Source organism: Eucyclogobius newberryi, unplaced genomic scaffold (assembly GCF_026437365.1).
Source record: "Eucyclogobius newberryi isolate DKJ021-1_F unplaced genomic scaffold, fEucNew1.0.hap1 SCAF_11, whole genome shotgun sequence".
Taxonomy (NCBI): Eukaryota; Metazoa; Chordata; class Actinopteri; order Gobiiformes; family Gobiidae; genus Eucyclogobius; species Eucyclogobius newberryi.
This window is the reverse complement of record NW_027315735.1, coordinates 34,737,893-34,758,492: the sequence shown is the minus strand read 5'-3', so window position 1 is coordinate 34,758,492 and position 20,600 is coordinate 34,737,893. Positions and strand designations below refer to the sequence as shown.

General features: G+C 44.8%; 1 protein-coding gene across 1 annotated transcript in view; it reads right to left on the bottom strand.

Moving 5' to 3' along the window:
- ppargc1b (peroxisome proliferator-activated receptor gamma, coactivator 1 beta) overlaps positions 1-20,600 on the bottom strand; it is a 156,520-nt gene that overhangs the window by 16,507 nt on the left and 119,413 nt on the right. The window contains exons 4-8 of the mRNA XM_072440024.1: positions 10,012-10,116; positions 7,305-8,289; positions 6,390-6,435; positions 975-1,039; positions 67-471 (exon numbers count right to left, since the gene is read on the bottom strand). Of these exons, the coding sequence (XP_072296125.1) occupies positions 67-471; positions 975-1,039; positions 6,390-6,435; positions 7,305-8,289; positions 10,012-10,116 (1,606 nt within the window). The remainder of the gene's footprint in view (positions 1-66; positions 472-974; positions 1,040-6,389; positions 6,436-7,304; positions 8,290-10,011; positions 10,117-20,600) is intronic.

The window sequence follows — 20,600 nt, the reverse complement described above, 5'->3', positions numbered from 1 at the left end:
GTGCTTCAGATATTGTGTGTTGGTGCTTCAGATCTTGTGTGTTGGTGCTTCAGACGCCACACTTACACTCGCTGGTGCTCATGGCTTCGTCTTTGCCCGCCTGCGCCTGTAGCATGGCGCCCAGGATGGCGGCGCTGCGTTTGCGGCTCTCGCCCAGGCTCAGGGCGCAGTAGTCGTGGTCCCCGAAGCTCCGCGGCGTCTCGTCGCCGGCCTGTCCCATCCGCCTCAGCTGCGCGTACAGCTCCGTCTGCTCCGGGAGCTTCCTGTTGGGGGCGCCGCGCAGCCAGGAGGAAGACTTTGGGACGACCGCCGACGGGTTGTTGCTGGGGTTTGAGGCGGGGCTTATGGGGTCCCCGCCCCCTCCGTCGCCGTCACTTCCTGTCCCCGCGGTCGTCGTTTTGTTGCTGTCCGTCGGCTTGAAGAGCTCGTCCTCCACTGGTTTGTGCGGCGGCGTGGTGGGCGGAGTCAAGCCTAGAACACACGTCAGGCGATTAGAAGCTCCAAGAGGAAAGCATCAAAGTAACACGTCTGATTCTCAGTCTGTGGATCCAGACTGAGAACCTGGAGATATATATATATATATATATATATATATATATATATATATATATATGAAACTAATCTTTAGTGGCAGTTCCCTCATCACTGATGAGTATCAGGTACTCATCAGTGATGAGGGAGCTGCTGATTGCTCTGGCCCATCACAGCTGTAGAGTAACAGAAGAAGATTCGTTTCAGGTGGAAATAAGACAAAGTAGTGTGGTCACTTGTGGTCACTTGTGGTCATTTGTGGTCATTTGTGGTCACTTGTGGTCATTTGTGGTCATTTGTGGTCACTTGTGGTCACTTGTGGTCATTTGTGGTCATTTGTGGTCACTTGTGGTCACTTGTGGTCACTTGTGGTCATTTGTGGTCACTTGTGGTCACTTGTGGTCACTTGTGGTCACTGTGATTTGAGAGTGATCTGAAGGTACCTGCAGTTCCACACAGCTCCACGCTCAGAGTGGGCTCAAAGCTCTTGGTGCTGAACTGGGACTCGCTGAAAGGGACAAAGACACTTGAGTTAAAGCTCCATCTCGCTCACATTTACGACAGGTGGTGTGATGTCACTTCCTGTAATCATTTTCTACAGATTTTTCAACGTTTTCTCCACAAATACCTGCTCGATCGGTGTAAAACTATCATTTATAAGGACGATGGATAAATACATCATATAAAGTCAAAATTAGACAATCGTAAAAACCCGTCATACCTCACTTTAAACGTAAAATCATTGCTATTTTTACCACATTTATCGTCTACTCGACATCCTCCATAAACTTATTATTAACTGATTATTTCCAGAATCACAAAGCGCATTTTTTTCCAGCTGACGTCGGGCGAATTTGAATGACGTCCCGCTCGGCAGAACGCGCCAGGCATTCGCCCCCCTCTCGCTCTTCTTATCGCGGCGACCACACGCTCTTCCACCGCCGCGAGTTTGTCACGAAAGCGAAAGGCGAGTATTTCTGGCCCACGAGATATGAAACGGCTGCAAAGAAATGAACACACGACGAGTTCGATTGAATTTGGAGACGGACAAAAGACCGCAGCGAGAGACGAGGAGCGAGACATTTTGTAGTTCCAAGTCATGACGAGGGGGAAGTTTCACGCACGTTAGACTGAGACTGTATTATGTATAAATGATGTATAAAGCGTCAAAAGTAGATGCTATTTTATATCATTTTATTCATTCTAAAACACAAACTAATCCAAAATGTTGTGATAATAAAGACGAGTGCAGCAAAAATAATAATTAATTTAGCAGTCGATTAATTTGTGATTAATTTGTCGATTAGTTGACTTGTCCAACAATCATCTAATTATTATTTGTATGTATTGATTATTTGTGTATTCTTTATTTATGTACTATTTATTTATTTATGTATGTATTTATTTATTAATTATGTATAGTTATTAATTATTATTTATTTATTATGTATTATTTATTTATTATGTATTATTTATTTATTATCAATAGTATTATAATAGTATTTTTTTAAGAGAACAGAAAAAAAGCAATTAAAAAATAAATAAAAATAAAAAGTAAAATAACACTCTATTACAATATAATTCAAATAAAAATGTATTGTCTGCAGTCGGTTACATTTGTCTAAATGTGCTGACTGAAGCTTCTAGGTCGAGGAAACTTCTGAATAAAGTGTGTTATTGTTATTGATGAAATTTAGACATGTTTTTGTAATTTTTTTGCCATTTTAATTGAATAATGCAACTTTCTTTGTCATGAAAACGTCTTTAAGTAAAAGTTTCGTTCTTTACAATCCAGAATCGGACGACTCATTGAACTAAAACGCAGTTAAAATAAAAATATTAAGATTTTTGTTAAAAAATTATAAACATTTATCACAGAATAGCACATTTTTCAGGTTTACAATTTCACTTCCTGGTTGTAATTAATGACATCACAGTAGGAAATTACCCAGCAAACACTGGGCCAAAACTCATCTGATGTCATTTTTTTTTTTTTTTTTAAATATAAATATATGAGAGTGACTTTATTTTGTTGAATTCATGTTTAGAAGTTGTTTTAAAGTTGTTTCTTTGTGTAAATTCTGCATAAACTTTGACTGGAACGAGTGGCCCTGGTGTGATGTCACTTCCTGTCATTTTCTACAGATTTTTCAACGTCTTCTCCACAAATACCTGCTCGATCGGTGTAAAACTATCATTTATATGTACGACAGGTACAAATACACCAAATACTTTATTTGGTGTATTTGTACCTGTTAGAACATCATAAAAACCTGTCGTACGTCACTTTAAGTACATTGATTATCTCTGATTCTAACGTCCACATCCTGTGCAATAAAACAAATATAACACAAATATAACACAAATATAACACAAATATAACACAAATATAACACAAATATATGTCATTGTTGAAACCATTTGTTCTCATTTAACGCAACGTAAAACATATAAAACAAAGGGAATAAAGTAAATGAGCCGGTTCAGAGGCGGTTAGTTCTGTTATGTCTATGTGGCCAGACAAACGTAGAGTTAGAAGTTAGAGTGTGGCAGTTTAGAGTGTGGCAGTTTAGAGTGTGGCAGTTTAGAGTGTGGCAGTTTAGAGTGTGGCAGTTTAGAGTGTGGCAGTTTAGAGTGTGACAGTTTAGAGTGTGACAGTTTAGAGTGTGGCAGTTTAGAGTGTGGCAGTTTAGAGTGTGGCAGTTTAGAGTGTGACAGTTTAGAGTGTGGCAGTTTAGAGTGTGGCAGTTTAGAGTGTGACAGTTTAGAGTGTGACAGTTTAGAGTGTGGCAGTTTAGAGTGTGGCAGTTTAGAGTGTGGCAGTTTAGAGTGTGACAGTTTAGAGTGTGACAGTTTAGAGTGTGGCAGTTTAGAGTGGGGCAGTTTAGAGTGGGGCAGTTTAGAGTGTGACAGTTTAGAGTGTGACAGTTTAGAGTGTGGCAGTTTAGAGTGTGGCAGTTTAGAGTGTGACAGTTTAGAGTGTGGCAGTTTAGAGTGTGGCAGTTTAGAGTGTGGCAGTTTAGAGTGTGGCAGTTTAGAGTGTGGCAGTTTAGAGTGTGACAGTTTAGAGTGTGACAGTTTAGAGTGTGGCAGTTTAGAGTGTGGCAGTTTAGAGTGTGGCAGTTTAGAGTGTGACAGTTTAGAGTGTGGCAGTTTAGAGTGTGGCAGTTTAGAGTGTGACAGTTTAGAGTGTGACAGTTTAGAGTGTGGCAGTTTAGAGTGTGGCAGTTTAGAGTGTGGCAGTTTAGAGTGTGACAGTTTAGAGTGTGACAGTTTAGAGTGTGGCAGTTTAGAGTGTGACAGTTTAGAGTGGGGCAGTTTAGAGTGTGACAGTTTAGAGTGTGACAGTTTAGAGTGTGGCAGTTTAGAGTGTGGCAGTTTAGAGTGTGACAGTTTAGAGTGTGGCAGTTTAGAGTGTGGCAGTTTAGAGTGTGGCAGTTTAGAGTGTGGCAGTTTAGAGTGTGACAGTTTAGAGTGTGGCAGTTTAGAGTGTGACAGTTTAGAGTGTGGCAGTTTGGAGTGTGAGAGTTTGGAGTGTGGCAGTTTAGAGTGTTGCAGTTTAGAGTGTGGCAGTTTAGAGTGGGGCAGTTTAGAGTGTGGCAGTTTAGAGTGTGACAGTTTAGAGTGTGGCAGTTTAGAGTGTGGCAGTTTAGAGTGTGGCAGTTTAGAGTGTGACAGTTTAGAGTGTGGCAGTTTAGAGTGTGGCAGTTTAGAGTGTGACAGTTTAGAGTGTGGCAGTTTAGAGTGTGGCAGTTTAGAGTGTGACAGTTTAGAGTGTGGCAGTTTAGAGTGGGGCAGTTTAGAGTGTGGCAGTTTAGAGTGTGGCAGTTTAGAGTGTGACAGTTTAGAGTGTGACAGTTTAGAGTGTGGCAGTTTAGAGTGTGGCAGTTTAGAGTGTGGCAGTTTAGAGTGTGACAGTTTAGAGTGTGGCAGTTTAGAGTGTGGCAGTTTAGAGTGTGACAGTTTAGAGTGTGACAGTTTAGAGTGTGGCAGTTTAGAGTGTGGCAGTTTAGAGTGTGGCAGTTTAGAGTGTGGCAGTTTAGAGTGTGACAGTTTAGAGTGTGGCAGTTTAGAGTGTGACAGTTTAGAGTGTGGCAGTTTAGAGTGTGACAGTTTAGAGTGTGACAGTTTAGAGTGTGGCAGTTTAGAGTGTGGCAGTTTAGAGTGTGACAGTTTAGAGTGTGGCAGTTTAGAGTGTGGCAGTTTAGAGTGTGGCAGTTTAGAGTGTGGCAGTTTAGAGTGTGACAGTTTAGAGTGTGGCAGTTTAGAGTGTGACAGTTTAGAGTGTGGCAGTTTGGAGTGTGAGAGTTTGGAGTGTGGCAGTTTAGAGTGTGGCAGTTTAGAGTGTGGCAGTTTAGAGTGTGGCAGTTTAGAGTGTGGCAGTTTAGAGTGGGGCAGTTTAGAGTGTGGCAGTTTAGAGTGTGGCAGTTTGGAGTGTGAGAGTTTGGAGTGTGGCAGTTTAGAGTGTGGCAGTTTAGAGTGGGGCAGTTTAGAGTGTGGCAGTTTAGAGTGTGGCAGTTTAGAGTGTGACAGTTTAGAGTGGGGCAGTTTAGAGTGTGACAGTTTAGAGTGTGAGAGTTTGGAGTGTGACAGTTTAGAGTGTGGCAGTTTAGAGTGGGGCAGTTTAGAGTGTGACAGTTTAGAGTGTGACAGTTTAGAGTGTGGCAGTTTAGAGTGTGGCAGTTTAGAGTGTGGCAGTTTAGAGTGTGGCAGTTTAGAGTGTGACAGTTTAGAGTGTGACAGTTTAGAGTGTGGCAGTTTAGAGTGTTGCAGTTTAGAGTGTGGCAGTTTAGAGTGTTGCAGTTTAGAGTGTGACAGTTTAGAGTGTGGCAGTTTAGAGTGTGGCAGTTTAGAGTGTGGCAGTTTAGAGTGTGGCAGTTTAGAGTGTGGCAGTTTAGAGTGTGACAGTTTAGAGTGTGGCAGTTTAGAGTGTGGCAGTTTAGAGTGTGACAGTTTAGAGTGTGGCAGTTTAGAGTGTGGCAGTTTAGAGTGTGACAGTTTAGAGTGTGGCAGTTTAGAGTGGGGCAGTTTAGAGTGGGGCAGTTTAGAGTGTGGCAGTTTAGAGTGTGGCAGTTTAGAGTGTGGCAGTTTAGAGTGTGACAGTTTAGAGTGTGGCAGTTTAGAGTGTGGCAGTTTAGAGTGTGACAGTTTAGAGTGTGGCAGTTTAGAGTGTGGCAGTTTAGAGTGTGACAGTTTAGAGTGTGGCAGTTTAGAGTGGGGCAGTTTAGAGTGGGGCAGTTTAGAGTGTGGCAGTTTAGAGTGTGGCAGTTTAGAGTGTGGCAGTTTAGAGTGTGACAGTTTAGAGTGTGGCAGTTTAGAGTGTGGCAGTTTAGAGTGTGGCAGTTTAGAGTGTGGCAGTTTAGAGTGGGGCAGTTTAGAGTGTGGCAGTTTAGAGTGTTGCAGTTTAGAGTGTGACAGTTTAGAGTGTGACAGTTTAGAGTGTGGCAGTTTAGAGTGTGGCAGTTTAGAGTGTGACAGTTTAGAGTGTGACAGTTTAGAGTGTGGCAGTTTAGAGTGTTGCAGTTTAGAGTGTGGCAGTTTAGAGTGGGGCAGTTTAGAGTGTGACAGTTTAGAGTGTGACAGTTTAGAGTGTGGCAGTTTAGAGTGTGGCAGTTTAGAGTGTTGCAGTTTAGAGTGTGGCAGTTTAGAGTGTGGCAGTTTAGAGTGTGACAGTTTAGAGTGTGGCAGTTTAGAGTGGGGCAGTTTAGAGTGTGGCAGTTTAGAGTGTGGCAGTTTAGAGTGGGGCAGTTTAGAGTGTGGCAGTTTAGAGTGTGGCAGTTTAGAGTGTGGCAGTTTAGAGTGTGGCAGTTTAGAGTGTGGCAGTTTAGAGTGTGACAGTTTAGAGTGTGGCAGCTCACCTTGTGGACTTGGAGTTCAGTGGCAGACAGAGGCAAGCGCGTTTCTCTGCAAACACAAAATCAGTCCGTTCACATTCACAACTTCAAATAATCAAATAATATCTGTAAAATCTTCACAACTTCAAATTCTCATTCTAATTATGCATAAAAGCACAGTTAAGTGTCATAAACGTGAACAGTAACATATGTTCGGGGTGCAACTCATACTCCAGAGCGACTTATACGTGATATTATTCATCATTTTCATACTGACAACCACAAGAGGGCGCTCTAGGCTCTAAGCGACGCAGAAGAAGAATCTGCACTTCCTCTTCCTCTGGAGTTTGTGGAGTTGTTTAGAAGTGACACAGAGGAAGAAGAATTCAATGGATTTAGTGATTTGGGGTAAAACTGATGCTTTGCTAAACTTGTTAGCATGTTCTTTATGCTATAGTTATCTGAATAACTGTTCATATGTTACGTTAACATACCAGACACTTACCACAGTTCTGTCTGTGCCTCATGTAGCTGAAGGTGTTAGCGTTAGCATACGTCATGTAGCTGAAGGTGTTAGCGTTAGCATACGTCATGCAGCTGAAGGTGTTAGCGTTAGCATACGTCATGTAGCTGAAGGTGTTAGCGTTAGCATACGTCATGTAGCTGAAGGTGTTAGCGTTAGCATACGTCATGTAGCTGAAGGTGTTAGCGTTAGCATACGTACACCTATTCACCATGTTCTCTCATCTGTTATTATTTTAAACTGTATTTCCAGATTAAATGTCTGTTCTTGGGCTTGGATTTTATCAAATAAATTTCCCACAAAAATGGGACTTATACTCCAGTGCGACTTATAGTCCGGAAAATACGGTAAGAGGACGGGCAGTTGTGTTCTTTTTGACCCTTGAAACGTGATAAAAGCGTGTAAAGTTTCCGTACCGTTGTGGCAGCGCGGCTCGGTCTGCTCCGCCCTGTCGCCGCCGCCCGTCGCCGTCGGCTGCTCCGTCTCCGCCGCTTGCGATAGCTTAGCCGCCGGCTTCTCCGCCGCCGCCGCGGGCCAGGCGGGGCGGTGTCTTTTGGCGAAGCGGCTCGGGAAAGAGGCCAGTCGTCGCGACCGCCGCACCGAGAAGGAGCCGCCGTCCTCCGCGCCGTCCTGCGAGCCGTCTGCGAAAGGGCAACTCCTGTCCGGCGAGCAACTGTCAACTTTGGGAAAAGCGGGCGCGCCGGAGCTCGGGGCGGGCCTAGCGTGGGCGGAGGGGGCGGCGGCGCCTCTGCTCAGGCTGGAAGCGTACGGCGGGCTGTGCAGTCTGTAAGGCTTGCTCACGTCGTAGGAGCTAGTTTGCTGCAGGAGCTCTCGTAAAAGTGAATTGGCTTTGACTTCCCGTCGAGGTGCGAAGGGAATCCTCCTGGCGGCGCCGTTAGCAGCGGCGACGGTCCCGCCGCTTTGCCCCGCCGTCCCGGGCGCGGCCACCAGCACCACCCGGGTGTGAGAGTTCGTTTGCGCGGCGGAATGTGGCCGGGCTCGACTCCTCTGAGCGTCCCTGTCCCGGCGATCCCAGCCGCCCTGCTGCTTACGCGACGGCAGGCAGTACGTGTGCATGTACGTGATGAGCTCCACCACCGACTGCAGCTCCTTCTCCGAGCTGAACTGGGGCGGGGCGGGCGTGGCGTGCGGCGGGGCGGCGTGCGGCGGGGCGACGCTGGCTTCGATTTCGCTGCTGGAAGAATCGTCCTCCTCCTCGGACTCGCTCTCCTCCTCCTCTTCCTCCTCGTCGTCCTCGTCCTCGTCGTCGTCCTCGGATTCGGGCGTGGCCGTGCACCCGTCGCCGCGCTGGTCGGGCGTAGTGAGGTGGCGGTGCAGCTCGGTGCAGAGGCGGCCGGAGGGGCGGACCGCTCGGGGCTTGCGCTCCAGCGGGAGGTCGACCTGGACAGGACGGAGAAGGGACAGAGACGTGAGGCTCAGTTTCAAAAGACAGTTTCATAAAACATCGACCTGTAAGAAACGCCTGGAAAAACACATTTTCACACCGAGCTCGGGAAGAACGCTCCTTTAGCTCGGAACACGTGGCAGAAAGACTGGAAACTGACTGAGTTCTTCCGTAAAAGCGTTTAAAACCAAGTTGAAAACATTGGAGACGACATGAAATATGTTCAAATTTTATTTTGAATGTCGTTTGTCCACACGTGTCCACACCGTCTTCATCCGGACGCTTTATCTCCTTCATGTCATTGAGATGTTCTTATTGGTCCGTCTGAATGAAGTGATCACAGTGGCGCTCTTTTATGATCCACCCGGGCGAGGTTAGACGCCGTTAGACGTTCAGCACCTGCTCGAGCTGACGGGGGAATACACCTGCCGTCTGCTCCGACTGCAGCGCTCGAGCCGCAGGTGGAAAAACAAACTCACGCGCAGAATTTAAACTAATTCAGTTGAGAAAAACATGACGAAAAAAGCCATTTACGGGCGCAGCTTATTGGAGGTTTTCTCGTTAACGCACTGTGTAGTTCATATTTAAAAACAGAATCATTAAAGGCGCAATGGACGATTTTTCGGCGATTTGAGAACGCAGGTGGAAGTGCACATGCCACTCCCCCGTGCGGACTGATACAACACACACGTGCGTTTGTTTATTAGCGCAACGGAGCGCATCGCATCTCTCGTCTCCTATAGATTTCTGTCCACTTCTGCGTCAGCTCGAACTGTCTTTCTCCGTCTTCATTTTGCCCCGTACACTGAGGGAACTATATTATGATAGATCAATGCGCTTAGACACGCGGAAATGTGGGACGACCCGCACGCGGCTGCAGGTGAGCGGTAGGTGCGTTTTATGATTGACACGTGGCAGGACAAATTGGCAGTCCACGCCACGAGGAAATAAGACTCAGATTTGGGCCAAAAAAATCGTCCATTCAACCTTTAAGTATGATGCAACCACAGTGAAGATGTCATTATTAATCGATCTCATAACGTTCATCTTTAAGAACTCGGAAATATTCTGTAGGTTAGAAAATGAAATGCATAGTTTTGTTTTGGCGGTTAAAAAAAGCAGATACATAATATACTCTTTCATCGCAGCCAATATTGAAATTCTGTCCCGATTTGATATTTTTCCGTGTATTTTTTTACACTTACTACATTAAAACATACTGTACAGTGCCTTCTTCTTGTATTTGCGGGTCCATTTTCTGGTGTGACGTTGCCCTAAGTTCTCAGCAAGTCAGAATTTGCAAGATAATTAAAGGAATATTGCTGGATTAAAGCTCGGATTGGACCAACTGTGTCTTGATTGTGTTGAAGAGAAACTGCTCTGATAAAACCTGGAGCGGTGAATCTTCTCTCCAACAGTGAAAAGAAGCGAAGGAAAAATCCAATTCCGTTCTGAACGGATCTGACCGAGCCTCAAAGAGCGACGGAGACACGGAATAAAGCTCGAAACCTTTCCATTTCCCATCATCCGTTCAGAAAAGTATTCACTGGGTTTGAAGTCGAATCAAATCCTCGCGTGGACAGGGTCAGTTTTGTCAAGCGTATCTGGCGTTTACGGTCTAAAACGTGCCGGTGCGAGTGCTTTTTCGCCGCGTTCGAAGGCCAAAGCTAACGGCAGCTAGCGCGCTAACTGCGCACGGTGCACGACGGAGTACTTGCCTTGACCAGAGGCTTGACCAGTCGCTGACTCCGGCTGCGGACGCCATCTTTGTTCGTGTCGATCGCCGCCGGCACGTTGGGCGGAGTCAGCAGGAGTTTCTTCAGCTGCGGAGGAGAAAGGGGAGGAGATTGTGAGAGATCCTGTGTCGTGGAGGCGGGGCTTTCTCTGCACCGATGGGGTCAAACTCAAACAGAACCGTGTAATCATGTTTTCAACCTTAATATATGTATTAGTCCTTTTTATATGTGTTTAGCCCTGTATATACCGTATTTTCCGGACTATAAGTATAAGTACATTTTTGGGGTAAATGTATTTGATAAAATCCAAGACCAAGAACAGACATTTCATCTGTAAATGTAGTTTAAAATAATAACAGATGAGAGAACATGGTGAATAGGTGTACGTATGCTAACGCTAACACCTTCAGCTACATGACGTATGCTAACGCTAACACCTTCAGCTACATGACGTATGCTAACGCTAACACCTTCAGCTACATGACGTATGCTAACGCTAACACCTTCAGCTACATGACGTATGCTAACGCTAACACCTTCAGCTACATGACGTATGCAAACGCTAACACCTTCAGCTACATGACGTATGCTAACGCTAACACCTTCAGCTACATGACGTATGCTAACGCTAACACCTTCAGCTACATGACGTATGCTAACGCTAACACCTTCAGCTACATGACGTATGCTAACGCTAACACCTTCAGCTACATGACGTATGCTAACGCTAACACCTTCAGCTACATGACGTATGCTAACGCTAACACCTTCAGCTACATGACGTATGCTAACGCTAACACCTTCAGCTACATGACGTATGCTAACGCTAACACCTTCAGCTACATGACGTATGCTAACGCTAACACCTTCAGCTACATGACGTATGCTAACGCTAACACCTTCAGCTACATGAGGCACAGACAGAACTGTGGTAAGTGTCTGGTATGTTAACGTAACATATGAACAGTTATTCAGATAACTATAGCATAAAGAACATGCTAACAAGTTTAGCAAAGCATCAGTTTTACCCCAAATCACTAAATCCATTGAATTCTTCTTCCTCTGTGTCACTTCTAAACAACTCCACAAACTCCAGAGGAAGAGGAAGTGCAGATTCTTCTTCTGCGTCGCTTAGAGCCTAGAGCGCCCTCTTGTGGTTGTCAGAGTGAATATAAGGAATAATATCACACATAAGTCGCTCTGGAGTATAAGTCGCACCCCGAACATAACTATGAAAAAAGGTGCGACTTATCGTCCAGAAAATACGGTAAGTATTAGTCCTGTATTTATGTGTGAAGCATCAGGGTCAGTTTGTACTCCAAACTCAAAACCCATGAATAAAAAATACCTTAAATAATCTTCAAAATTAATAGCACTTTTTTAACTTCTTATACATTTGAAAACTGAAAAAAAAAAAAAAAAAAAAAGAAAATAAAATGAAAATATGACTTTTATATGGATTTCGCCTGGACATTTTTGCTTTTTATTACAAGTCCCTGAAGCTCATTTTGAGTGAATTTACTTTCAGCTTTTAAAAGAGAATAGTCCAAACCGAACAGATGCTCAAAGAAGACTACATGTGATTCCCTCTGAGCGGCGCTTGTTTCTACTTCTAATCAGAGTCAAACAGACGTCAGAATCCAACCAGTCAGCTCCACAACAGGCTTCAACTGAGTGTTTGCGCTCCAAAGGTTTCAATAGCGGGTCATTTTTTTCAGCCGTTTTAGTAAAAAAAAGCCCCTAAGCGCACGAGGTCAAGGATCAGACCGAGCGCACATATTAATGACCCCGGGAACACGTCTGGTTATTGATCTCGATGAAAGGACTGGTCTGTAAACACCGTACGCTCCGTCGGGACGTCCTCAAGCGGTGTTGGCGTTCACCACAGAGGTTTGTACGATGGAAGAACTGTATACGACCGTACAGTAATCACGCGGCTAAAGATGACGGCTAGCCACTTTAAAAAGCTTAATGACGTAATCAAAACGTCACAGACAATGTCATCGACCCACGCTACGGTGAAAGTGTCCTAAGCCGGACTTTAAGGAACTCGACCCGACTGTTTTACGCTCTTTTACGCTCTTAAATCGTGAAAAAACAAACAAAAAACGTGTTCATTTTAACCAGTTTACGGCAGTCCAGAGCTATTCCTTACAATCCTGACGCAATCCTAGCATGCTAGCTATTCACCGCGGTGTTTGCAAGCGCTTTCCGCAACTTTCATAGCCGCCACGTCAAAAGCTAGCATGCTAACAGCGCATTAGCATTACTTCCCGGTTCACAGCCGTCTCATTTTGATACGAAGAGCTGCGTTTACCATCTGTTCTGAGGCAAAACAAAGGATACTTTATTATATGAAGAGGAAAAAACAATGGCTAGCATGCTAACAGCGCATTAGCATTACTTCACGGTTCACAGACGATAAAAAAACAGGACAATTACAGTCATTCAAAAGTTTGGTAGAATATTTGGACCGAATAAAATCTTTCGACATAAGAGCAAACGACATTATGATTATTATTATATTATTTTCATCATTATGATTATGATTATTTTTATTACACTACATGGAGATTCACCCAACATTTAGAAACATTATATATTTGCGTGTATTCTAAAAGAAAAGTAACTGTTGGTCTATTTTTGAACCAAAATTATCTGAACTTGAAAATGCTTTTAATAATAACAAGAGTCACTCGGCGTTTGTTCTTGAATAAAACCCATCGTTTTTCGCACCGCGGCGTTCGGATTCGCCGCAAAAAAACAGATCAAACCCATGGAAAATGTCATGGAAACGCGCCGAATTTCCCCGTTCCCGCTTCCCTTTCCCCGACATTGCGCTTCAAACGCGGCGAGATTAAGTTTCCCTTTCACATGCATATTAACACCGGCGCTTCTCCTTTGCTGCAGAAACGCTCCGTGCAGCTACGTTCTCTCTTTTTTATACATCTATTTACGCATTGAGCGCCGCGCTGCATCACGAGCGGTTCTATCTGATCAGCTTAGAACAGAAAATCCCCTCGCTTAAGCTGCACCGGGGGGAGAAGATGGAAGGAAATACAGCTGCGATGGGACTGGGATAAGGTCCTGCGAGGGGGGCGGGGCGTCGGGCATTTCGGTCGCTGCGTCGTTCCCGCGTAAAAAGGAAAGTCGAGCGAATCGGGAGGCGATCGTGGCGAATGACGCAAGAGGAGAAACAAGGCTTGATCGCAGCGTTTGCAAGAGGAGAAAAGAGAGAAACTGCAGCTTTGGACTGAAATGGCACATGTATAAACGGGCTCAGGGCTGCGTGATATACATCTATACACATATATTCATATACATACCACGTGCAATGGAAATAAGGCGTTTTGGTAGCGTTTATAAAGGGTTGGTGCGCTCTTTCATTGCATCTACCGGCAATTATCACTTTGTTACTGAAAATAAGTTCATAAACAGCTCGTCCGTGCACTTTTTTCACACGTTTTCTACATGTTTTTGGTGTTAATTACGTATTAAAAAATGTATAAAAAGGGAGTTCATCATTAGCCATCTTCAAATGCAAGTAAACGACTAATTAGTGCTTGTAAATGCCTTTGTTTTTCTGTTTGATCATGATTCGTGCGCAGTAGCTTCACTGCGATTGGTCGACTCCGCCTGCCCTGGCCAGTAGGGGGCAGTGTGTGGGGGAAAAGCCGCATTAAACAGAGGAAGTTTGACGTTTCCCGCCAAAAAATAGTCACAAGGCTCCAGTCGAAATCTAGAAAATGTGTTGTAATGTGGCAAAAACAAGGATATTTTTCATCGTACAGGTCATTCTCAAGTTGAATGTGATTTTTTGTTTTCCATTTTTATTTTATTACATTCTTTTCTATGTTTTACAAACAAATGGACGGAATAAAAGGAGAGAATGATCAGAGAGAATGAAATAAAATAAATAAAACATCAACTAAACACAAATTCAAACATAATGGATGGATTTTGTGGTTTTTACTTACATTTAAAAATATATATATATATAAAACATTTAAAAATGCGGTTCAAGAGAGACGAGGCAGACTTTTTAAATAAACAAACAAAACAAAACAAAATTAAAAATACAATAAAAATATATTTTTTAAAAACACTGAGGTCTGTAGCAAAAGCGATTCTTGGAAAAAATTTAAAATCTTGGACTAAAGACGTGCAAAAGCGGTCCAAACCAAGGACAGGATTTCATGCATTTTTAAAACAATGATTTAAAAAAACAATGTGCACAAAAAATATCAACTAAATTAGCAATTCATGTGTAAAAACTGCAGAATAAACTCCCAAATGTCCTTACAATCCCAGTTAAAGAGGAGAAAAAGGGAGGAATTTAGACACAATTTGATACGCACATCAATTCAGAGTAAAATATGAGTGAAAATCTGCTCAATAATTCAAAGTACACATTGGATTTTCAGGAAAATTAAATTCTTACATAATAAATTTGATTCTGTTATTTTAAACTCGTTGGTGAAAGTGTTGCTCTTTAAACTGATCGAAATGAAAGACAAGGCTGAATATTGAGTTGATTTCATTTCCTAAACGTCGTTAAACGTCTTTATTCGTCTGCGGAACATTCCAGACGAGGCATTCCAGTTTTAATGGAGACGATTGGCTGGTTTAATGTTCCTTCGTTTGCTGAAACGAGCAGGTTTTTACAAAGAGCACTTAGTGTAGAACATGGAGTTGATCTAATCGCTCAAATAAAGGCTCTTTTAACACGGCTTTAGATGGTGCTCCATTGTTTTGTGTTGGGCTAAATCTTTCCCGCGATGTAATAAATTGATGTTAGCTTTGATGTTAGCTTTGATGTTAGCTTTGATGTTAGCTTTGATGTTAGCTTTGATGTTAGCCTTGATGTTAGCTTTGATGTTAGCTTTGATGTTAGCTTTAGCTTTGAGGGTTCATGACAAACGCCCTCGTGGACTGTCAGTAGAGTACGGTGGGCCAGAAGTGAGGACTGAAGTACATCCTACGTCAAAACCTTTGGACAAAAATAAATAAATAAATAAAATCGTCATAATTTGAGCAAAAACATTTTCGTTGAAATATTTCCCACTTTTTTTCTAACGTTTGTCGCTTTTTTTTCCAAATGTTTCCTCTTTTTGTTCAAATAATTTTCTCACTTTTTGTTCAAATATTTCCCGCATTTTTCAAATGTTTCCCGCTTTTTATTCAAACATTTCGTCCTTTTTATTCAAACATTTCGTCCTTTTTATTCAAACATTTCGTCCTTTTTATTCAAACATTTTGTCCTTTTTGTTCAAACGTTTCGGCCATTTTGTGAACACGCTCTCATGATGTGTATCTTTATCCATGTGTCTAATATTTGTAAGTTAAAGTTTCTCTGTTGAAGGTGATTTGAGGTAAACTTCCCTCGTCGAAGAAAAACACACGTCAACGCAACAAAACCAATGAGAAAAACTCGTCTCATTCGATCCCACAACAAAAGCGCTCGAGCGTCACGACTTATACATCATTTACAGGTGAATGTGTCTTTGTAACGGGCACTGCCAGGACCCAAAGCCCGGGGCCCTTTGTGGAGGGGCCCCACTTGGCTGAAGACGCTCCGCCGCCAAGTGGGGACAACCTGGAGTCTATCTGTTCCAACATACGGTCCTCTCGAAGACTGAAAAACCCTAGACAGAGCGGCCCCTGGACCAGAAAGGGCCCCTGGACCCGCTCCAAAGCCATCAATGAAGCCTCTGTGTTCCACTGGAGGCCATTCATCACAGAGAAGAGGGAGGAAGAGGAGGAGGGAGAGAGGAAGAGGAGCGAGAGAGGGAGGAAGAGGGGGAGGAAGAGGGGGAGGGAGAGAGGAAGAGGAGGGAGAGAAGGAGAGGAGGGAGAGAGGGAGGAAGAGGGGGAGGAAGAGGGGGAGGGAGAGAGGAAGAGGAGGGAGAGAAGGAGAGGAGGGAGAGAGGGAGGAAGAGAGGAAGAGGGGGAGGAAGAGAGGAGGGAGAAGAGAAGAAGGGGTGAGGAAGAGGGGGAGGAAGAGAGGAAGATGGGGAGGAAGAGAGGGAAGAAGAGAGGAAGAGGGGGAGGAAGAGGGAGGAAGAGGGGGAGGAAGATGAGGAGGAAGAGGAAGAGAGGGAGGAAGAGGGGGAGGAAGAGGGGGAGAGGGGGAGGAAGAGGAGGAGGGAGAGAGGAAGAGGAGGGAGAGAAGGAGAGGAGGGAGAGAGGGAGGAAGAGAGGAAGAGGGGGAGGAAGAGAGGAGGAGGGAGAAGAGAAGAAGGGGTGAGGAAGAGGGGGAGGAAGAGAGGAAGATGGGGAGGAAGAGAGGGAAGAAGAGAGGAAGAGGGGGAGGAAGAGGGAGGAAGAGGGGGAGGAAGAGGAAGAGAGGGAGGAAGAGGGGGAGGACGAGAGGAAGAGGGGGAGGAAGAGAGGGAGAGAGGGAGGAAGAGGAAGAGAGGAGAAAGAGGGGGGAGAGGGGGAGGAAAACAGGAAGAGGGGGAGGAAGAGAAGGAGGAAGAGCGGAAGAGGGGGAGGAAGAGAAGGAAGAAGAGAGGAAGAGGGGGAGGAAGAGGGGGAGAAACAGGAGGAAGAGGGGGAAGAAGAGAAGAAGGTGGGAGGAAGAGGGGGAGGAAGAGAGGGAGGAAGAGGAGGAAGAGGGGGAAGAAGAGAAGAAGGGGGAGGAAGAGGAGGAGGAAGAGAGGGATGAAGAGAGGAAGAGGGGGAGGAAGAGGGGGACAGAGCGGGGAGAAAGAAAGGAAAATGACAGGAAGTGACATCACTCATTCCAGTCAAAGTTTATCCAGAATTTACACAAAGAAACAACTTTTTTGACGCTCAAAACATGAATTTAACAAAAAAACTCTTATATATTTGTATTTGTCAAATAAAATAAATTGTGACATTAATTTTGGCCCAGTGTTTGCTGGGTAATTTCCTTGTGTGATGTCATCAATTACAAACAGGAAGTGAAATTATAAATTGTTATGAACCTAAAAAATGCTATTCTGTGATACAATTTTTAGCATTTTTAGCAAAATTCTAATTCTATTCATCTTAACTGGACTTTAAATTGTTTTAAAAGGTCAAAGTCATGATCCAAATACTGTTAAAAAAATGTTTAAATATGTAAAATTTAAAGAGATTCACACTACATTATGTTAAAATATCCTTACGCTTGTTGTACAACTTATCGTTCTTTTTTATTAAGTGTCTGCGATATTGACAAAACTCCCATGGTGCATTGCAGGGGACGTTTGAGCTGAACATTGTCCCATTTGCCAGAAACACACACACCGCCTGATCTCACCCACTGTGACCTCATCAAACCGTGCCAAAGTTCACAGTGACCGTTTCCACCAGCAGGGGGAGCGCTCAGGGCCGCATCAGGGCCGCATCTGGGCCCCCCGGACGCCCCGGGCGACAGCTGAGCGGTCACCGGGCGCGCAGCTGGTCCCTTCAGCGCCGGCGGTCCAACGGCGTCCTTCGAAAACGCCGGACGCAACGCTGGACGCGAAAGGACGAGAATAACCCGAGTTTCTGGGTCGTAACGCTTAATCTGGAGGACGGTCCAAAGAGAGGAAAACGGGGCAAATGTGGGGTAAATGTGCGGGTAAATGTGGGGGTAAATGTGGTGGTAAATGTGGAGTAAATGTGGGGTAAATGTGGGGTAAATGTGGTGGTAAATGTGGTGGTAAATGTGGGGTAAATGTGGGGCAAATGTGGTGGTAAATGTGGAGTAAATGTGGGGTAAATGTGGGGTAAATGTGGGGCAAATGTGGGGTAAATGTGGGGTAAATGTGGTGGTAAATGTGGGGCAAATGTGGAAGTAAATGTGGGGTAAATGTGGGTTAAATGTGGGGTAAATGTGGGGGCAAATGTGGGGTAAATGTGGGTTAAATGTGGGGCAAATGTGGGATAAATGTGGGGGTAAATGTGGGGTAAATGTGGTGGTAAATGTGGGGTAAATGTGGTGGTAAATGTGGGGTAAATGTGGGGCAAATGTGGTGGTAAATGTGGAGTAAATGTGGGGTAAATGTGGGGTAAATGTGGGGCAAATGTGGGGTAAATGTGGGGTAAATGTGGTGGTAAATGTGGGGCAAATGTGGAAGTAAATGTGGGGTAAATGTGGGGTAAATGTGGGGGTAAATGTGGGGTAAATGTGGTGGTAAATGTGGGGTAAATGTGGTGGTAAATGTGGGGTAAATGTGGGGGTAAATGTGGGGTAAATGTGGGGTAAATGTGGGGGTAAATGTGGGGTAAATGTGGGGGTAAATGTGGGGTAAATGTGGGGTAAATGTGGGGCAAACGTGGTGGTAAATGTGGGGTAAATGTGGTGGTAAATGTGGGGTAAATGTGGGGTAAATGTGGGGGTAAATGTGGGGCAAATGTGGGGCAAATGTGGGGTAAATGTGGGGGTAAATGTGGGGTAAATGTGGGGTAAAAGTGGGGTAAATGTGGGGTAAATGTGGGGTAAATGTGGGGCAAATGTGGGGTAAATGTGGGGCAAATGTGGGGTAAATGTGGGGTAAATGTGGGGGAAATGTGGGGGAAATGTGGGGCAAATGTGGGGCAAATGTGGGGTAAATGTGGGGTAAATGTGGGGCAAATGTGGGGTAAATGTGGGGTAAATGTGGGGGCAATGTAGGGCAAATGTGGGGCAAATGTGGGGTAAATGTGGGGCAAATGTGGGGTAAATGTGGGGTAAATGTGGAGGCAAATGTGGGGTAAATGTGGGGTAAATGTGGTGGTAAATGTGGGGTAAATGTGGGGAAAATGTGGGGCAAATGTGGGGTAAATGTGGGGTAAATGTGGGGCAATGTGGGGTAAATGTGGAGGCAAATGTGGGGTAAATGTGGGGTAAATGTGGGGTAAATGTGGTGGTAAATGTGGGGTAAATGTGGGGTAAATGTGGTGGTAAATGTGGTGGTAAATGTGGGGTAAATGTGGGTTAAATGTGGGGTAAATGTGGGGGCAAATGTGGGGTAAATGTGGGTTAAATGTGGGGCAAATGTGGGATAAATGTGGGGGTAAATGTGGGGCAAATGTGGTGGTAAATGTGGAGTAAATGTGGGGTAAATGTGGGGTAAATGTGGTGGTAAATGTGGGGTAAATGTGGTGGTAAATGTGGGGTAAATGTGGGGCAAATGTGGTGGTAAATGTGGAGTAAATGTGGGGTAAATGTGGGGTAAATGTGGGGCAAATGTGGGGTAAATGTGGGGTAAATGTGGTGGTAAATGTGGGGCAAATGTGGAAGTAAATGTGGGGTAAATGTGGTGGTAAATGTGGGGTAAATGTGGGGGTAAATGTGGGGTAAATGTGGGGTAAATGTGGGGGTAAATGTGGGGTAAATGTGGGGCAAATGTGGGGGTAAATGTGGGGTAAATGTGGGGTAAATGTGGGGTAAACGTGGGGGCAAACGTGGGGGTAAATGTGGGGCAAATGTGGGGCAAATGTGGGGTAAATGTGGGGGTAAATGTGGGGTAAATGTGGGGTAAATGTGGGGCAAATGTGGGGTAAATGTGGGGGTAAATGTGGGGTAAATGTGGGGTAAATGTGGGGGTAAATGTGGGGTAAATGTGGGGTAAATGTGGGGCAAATGTGGGGGTAAATGTGGGGTAAACGTGGTGGTAAATGTGGGGTAAATGTGGTGGTAAATGTGGGGTAAATGTGGGGGTAAATGTGGGGTAAATGTGGGGTAAATGTGGGGGTAAATGTGGGGTAAATGTGGGGGTAAATGTGGGGTAAATGTGGGGTAAATGTGGGGCAAACGTGGTGGTAAATGTGGGGTAAATGTGGTGGTAAATGTGGGGTAAATGTGGGGTAAATGTGGGGGTAAATGTGGGGTAAATGTGGGGTAAATGTGGGGCAAATGTGGGGTAAATGTGGGGGTAAATGTGGGGTAAATGTGGGGTAAAAGTGGGGTAAATGTGGGGTAAATGTGGGGTAAATGTGGGGCAAATGTGGGGTAAATGTGGGGCAAATGTGGGGTAAATGTGGGGTAAATGTGGGGGAAATGTGGGGGAAATGTGGGGCAAATGTGGGGGAAATGTGGGGTAAATGTGGGGCAAATGTGGGGTAAATGTGGGGTAAATGTGGGGGCAATGTAGGGCAAATGTGGGGCAAATGTGGGGTAAATGTGGGGCAAATGTGGGGTAAATGTGGGGTAAATGTGGAGGCAAATGTGGGGTAAATGTGGGGTAAATGTGGTGGTAAATGTGGGGTAAATGTGGGGAAAATGTGGGGCAAATGTGGGGTAAATGTGGGGTAAATGTGGGGCAATGTGGGGTAAATGTGGAGGCAAATGTGGGGTAAATGTGGGGTAAATGTGGGGTAAATGTGGTGGTAAATGTGGGGTAAATGTGGGGTAAATGTGGTGGTAAATGTGGTGGTAAATGTGGGGTAAATGTGGGGTAGATGTGGGGTAAATGTGGGGTAAATGTGGTGGTAAATGTGGGGTAAATGTGAGGTAAATGTGGTGGTAAATGTGGGGTAAATGTGGGGTAAATGTGGGGTAAATGTGGTGGTAAATGTGGGGTAAATGTGGGGCAAATGTGGGGCAAATGTGGGGCAAATGTGGGGTAAATGTGGGGCAATGTGGGGTAAATGTGGGG